At 58.5% G+C, this 4,757-nt stretch overlaps 2 protein-coding genes across 5 annotated transcripts in view; both read left to right on the top strand.

Moving 5' to 3' along the window:
* Positions 1-4,757, top strand: part of HOXC4 (homeobox C4) — a 61,089-nt gene that overhangs the window by 35,781 nt on the left and 20,551 nt on the right. The window lies entirely within an intron of this gene.
* On the top strand, positions 2,310-4,628 carry HOXC5 (homeobox C5). Its single transcript, XM_047740204.1, has 2 exons — positions 2,310-2,838; positions 3,556-4,628. Exons 1-2 carry the CDS (start codon positions 2,385-2,387, stop codon positions 3,768-3,770), a joined length of 669 nt encoding a protein of 222 aa, XP_047596160.1. The 5' UTR covers positions 2,310-2,384; the 3' UTR covers positions 3,771-4,628.

The raw sequence follows: 4,757 nt of genomic DNA, 5'->3' as shown, positions 1-4,757 counted from the left end.
TATCGGGATTTCTGTTAATTCGCTCGTGCGCCGGCCTGGGGTGAAAGTTGGAGCCAGCTCCGGGGGCTCTCGAGTCTTCCCGCCGCCTGCAAGACCCCTGCGCTCGCCTTTCCCGGGAGCCGGGCGCAGAGCCGGGGCCTCCCTGTCCTCCTGGTGAATGCGCTAAGGGGCCTGAGAGGACTCTCTGGACTTCCCAGCGGAGCAACACACTCACCCCGCAAAAAAAGGCCGCATAGGATCTCGTTGGGGGTGTGGGAGGGGAAGCCTGAGGTCGCTCGAATTGGTCTCCAAACCCACAGAGGCCTTTCTTCCTGCCTCTGGTAGCCTGGGGTACTCGGCTTCTGAACCCCGAGCCCCCAAGGGCCAGAAAAGAAGCCTTCGCCAGGCACCAGGGTGTCCCCCGTCCACTACCCGGAGTGAGGAGAGGGGCGCCGCGCGAGCAGCCCCCAGCCAGCGCCAGGCCCAGGCCGGCTGTTACGAAACGTGGCGGAGGCGGAGAGCCGAAGGGAAAGAGAAGACCGCGGGATTTGAGCCTTTCCGCAGGGACTGAGCGATTCAAGGACATCTCGAAAAAGAAAGCCTGGAAACTGAGCCTGCTCTGGGACTCCTGACGGGGCTGGGACAAAATTCCTTCTTCCTCACAGCCCCAGTCGCAGTCTGGTTCCTTACTCCTTGGCCTCTAAAACTCGGCGGGTGAGGAGCGCAGCCAGACCCTAACCCTGCCCCAGCTCAGGCCTTCTCTCCTGAAGCCCAGCCAGAGAAACCTGAGTGGACCTAGGGAGTGAGGTAGTGAGGGGGTCTCCCGGAGGGAAAAAAATCCGCCAGAGTTTTCCAGACCTTCCAGATCCCCGCCAGCGCCCCCTCCAGCGACTCCGCCGGCGGGGGGGGGGGGGGGGGGGGGCGGGCGGGCAGGAGGGGGGCTTCTCCTGGCAGGGGCGGGGATTTCCTGGGGAGAGGCAGGCAGGGAAGAATAAGACCTGGGGCTAGGGGAGGGGGGTCGGAAAGGGGCCGAATGGCTGAGGAGCCCCTGGCCACAGGCTGTGAAGGTTGCCCAGGCGTCTGCCCTGCCCACCTCCTCCATCCCCCACCCCAGCCAGGTCTTTTCCACGCCTCCAGATAGCTGAGGAATTGCTCTCCTATGGACCTTCTGTATCCAGGTCCCTGAAAACCTGTTCCAGAGGCCTTTTCCAAAAAGGGCACAAATTAGGCCTTTTCCTCTGTCTTGCTCATATAATATTTGTGGAGGCTTCAATCTTGCTTCTCCATGCCCTCAACTGACATCTATTTTCTATCCCAAATATCTGGCATAGAATACCCCATCAGGGTCATACACAGGGATGCAGAGCAGTCCTCCAAGCCCATTGTGTCTGGTTCTACACACACACACACACACACACACACACACACACAGAGAGAGAGAGAGAGAGAGAGAGAGAGGGAGGGAGAAAATTGCCTAGTTGTCACTCTGGGGTCCCAGCATGGTGAGGTGTACTCAACTCCCCCAGGATCCTCACCTCCAGGCTCATCCCAGAGTTCCCAGTACTTTCAGCTTCCTGACCCTCCCCCCTATCTAGTTCTGTCCACCCAGGACCCCCTTCCTTGTAGCATCCTGTCCACCTCTCCAGGGGCTGGGTTCACTTCCCCATGCTAACAGTCACTTCCTCAGCAGTAGCAGGGCCTTGGGGCCTCCAAGGAGAGCGACCTCGATGCTTGGTGTAGAGAACCTGAGGTAAATCCCTTGGGATCTCCAACTTGGCCAGGGACCCCCCTACCCACATCGCCTTTCCTCAGCCATTTTTGAAGATTGAAAGGTTCTGGGGGTGGAGAGACAGGGCTATCCGTTAGTTTTTGTATCCTAAGCAAGACCTCATCTTTCCTTAAAATTAAATACAGTTTAAAAGGCCATTTCAATGGTTTGTTGCAGCCGCAACTAGCGTCTCTACAGGGTAGAAAATCCAGCGGTCTGAAGGCGAGCCGACAAGCCAGGCTGCAATTCCTCAAAGTAGACACCAGGTGTCGCTGTGGGCTCGTTGTCCCGGCTACCCCCCAATTCCAAGAACCATTTTTTTTTCCTCCCCCTCTCTCTTTTTCTCTCTCACTCCCTCTCCCCCTTGGTTGGGCTTTGCCAACATATCAAGATGCGTTTCGCCGGCTTCCATCACTAACCTCCCGGAGGTCATCAAGCCAAATTTATGAGTGGCCGCTCCAGTCACGTGACTCTATTTAAGGCTCCCTTATTTGGGAAGAGCGCATAGGATAAAGAAAGAGATATCTCCACCTATAAATTGTGCACTTTGGAGAACAAAAAACCCCTCAACTTCAAAGAGTCACAAATCACCCTTAATCAAAAAGGGTGCAGAAATTTTTTTTGGGCCCTCCCCGCCATGAGCTCCTACGTAGCCAATTCATTCTATAAACAGAGCCCCAATATCCCTGCCTATAACATGCAAACTTGTGGGAACTATGGATCGGCCTCAGAGGTGCAGGCATCCAGGTACTGCTACGGTGGATTGGACTTAAGCATCACTTTCCCACCGCCTCCGCCTTCCAACTCTCTCCACGGGGTAGACATGGCTGCCAACCCCCGGGCTCACCCCGACCGCCCCGCCTGCAGCGCCGCGGCCGCTCCGGGACACGCTCTGGGCAGAGATGAAGCGGCTCCTCTGAACCCCGGGATGTACAGTCAGAAGGCGGCTCGCCCAGCGCTGGAGGAGCGAGCTAAGAGCAGTGGGGAGATCAAAGAGGAGCAGGCGCAGACAGGGCAGCCCGCCGGACTGAGCCAGCCACCGGCCCCGCCACAGATTTACCCGTGGATGACCAAACTGCACATGAGCCACGGTAAACTTTAGGACTTCATTTTGCGCGCTCGGGTCCGCCTGGGTTTTATAGGCCATGCGGGGCAAATAAAGAAAAAAAACCTGCGGCCATAAATTTTACGATCCAGGCATCAATGGCTCGTAAAACTGTCCACTAAAAGGCTTAGAGGCTGTGTGCGCCCAAATTTACGACGACATAATTGGATCATAGGAACAAAACGTGTATAAAAGGCAATATTCAATTTTTGGGGGAGAGGGAGGGAGTTAAAAAAATAGAGGGATCTGAAGGGTGAGGAGCACGGGGCTCCAGAGCGGGGATCCCCCCGCGGCTCCCTCCCTCCCTCCCCTGTGGAGCCCGCTCAGCCGGCGCTGGCCGCTCCGGAGGATTCCAGCGACTCGGGAGGGGCGGGAGGGGGGTCCCCGGTGCTCGGATCTCGAGGGTGCTTTTTGTTCGGTCCGAGCCTGGGTCTCCCTCTCCCCCCAGCCCCCTCAGTCCCTCCGGCTGCTGAGTGAAAGCTGCGGCGGAAAGTTTCCTGCCTGGGCAGAGGCGCTTCTCCCGGGGGCTAGACTGGGCTAGGTTGGGCTGGGCCGGGCCCGCCTGCGGCCCGCTGGGCCTGCCCTGCCCTGCTCGCCTCCTCTCCCTCCGGCGGCGGGTGGGGGCCTGGGCCCGGGGTCGGGGCGCTGGGGCGCTGCACGCTATTCACCCCTTCCTGGCTTGGGGGGGGGGCTTATATTCCAGAGACGGACGGCAAGCGGTCCCGAACCAGTTACACGCGCTACCAGACTCTGGAACTGGAAAAAGAATTCCACTTTAACCGCTACCTCACTCGCCGCAGGCGTATAGAGATCGCCAACAACTTGTGTCTCAACGAGAGACAGATCAAGATCTGGTTCCAGAACCGCAGGATGAAGTGGAAGAAGGATTCCAAAATGAAAAGCAAAGAGGCTCTTTAGAGGCAGCGGGGAGGCCGGCAGATAGCACCCCGAGCCCGCTTTGGTCCCCGCGCCTTTCCTTTTCGGTTTTCCTCTCTATATTTTGGGGGCAAGGACGGGGGCGGCAGCACCGGCTCCGGGGCCTCACAGACAAAAGCTCTTTCCCTTGGCATTCCGCATCCCCACCGACCCCAGTTTCCCGAGGGGCTATCTGCGCTGCCTGGACTCCCTCCAGTTCTGCTCAGCACCAGGGGAGGGTGGCGGGCAGGCAAGCTCTGCGGGGGTTCCCCAGAGGGCTGCGGAAGCCCGGTTGGTGCTGAACGAACCCGGGCCTGGGCCTCCTCTTGGGCTTCCAGCCCCAACGCGGCCCTCCGGTTTAAGGTGGGCCCAGCAAGCGCTCCAGGACCCGCGGCCCGACCCCGCCGGCCTCCCCTGTCCTTTGTTCCCGGCTTAGGCTGGCCAGGCGGCTGAGGGCTGGGAGAGTGGTTGTGCTTGGCGGAGTCTGGCCCCAGACTCGGGGTGTTTCGTTGTAGCGACTAAGCTCCATGTTTGGCTTTTAAATGATTTGCATATGAAAGGGGGAGATGACTGAAGGTCCGCCTAAGGCCCCCTCTTGGGGGGGGGGGGCTTAGGCTCTAGGCCTAGGCTCTCCAAACCTTCTCACCCATCCCTAAGCCCGGTAACCTCTCCAGCCTGCGCCCCTGCCCACGCCCGCATGCCCTCTCAGGTCCCTCCACCTCAGACCACTAGCTAGCTCAACTATGGGGGTTCCTTGCCACTGGACCCCAGCAAGCAGTCCTAGGTTTCTTGGCTGCCCACTAGTCCCTGCCACAAGTCTCTGTGCCCTCCTGCCCCATCGCTGTTGTCCAACTATTTATTGACTCCAGGTCTTTCCTGAAACTATATTTTGTCATATCAAATAAAGACAAAGAGAGAACAGGACGAAAGATGCAGCAATGCCTCTCTGTTTGGGGCATGTATTGGGTAAAAGTGTCTAAATGGGCTATA

This window comes from Lutra lutra, chromosome 8 (genome assembly GCF_902655055.1).
Source record: "Lutra lutra chromosome 8, mLutLut1.2, whole genome shotgun sequence".
NCBI classification, from domain to species: Eukaryota; Metazoa; Chordata; class Mammalia; order Carnivora; family Mustelidae; genus Lutra; species Lutra lutra.
Note: the sequence above shows the minus strand (reverse complement) of the source record. Positions and strands in the feature narration are given on the sequence as shown.

Bases quoted from the DNA above. Each gene is read 5' to 3' on its own strand.
- HOXC5 (XM_047740204.1), top strand. From the start codon at position 2,385: ATGAGCTCCTACGTAGCCAATTCATTCTATAAACAGAGCCCCAATATC. The intron at 2,839-3,555 runs GTAAACTTTAGG...CTTATATTCCAG, and splicing joins CAAACTGCACATGAGCCACG to AGACGGACGGCAAGCGGTCC.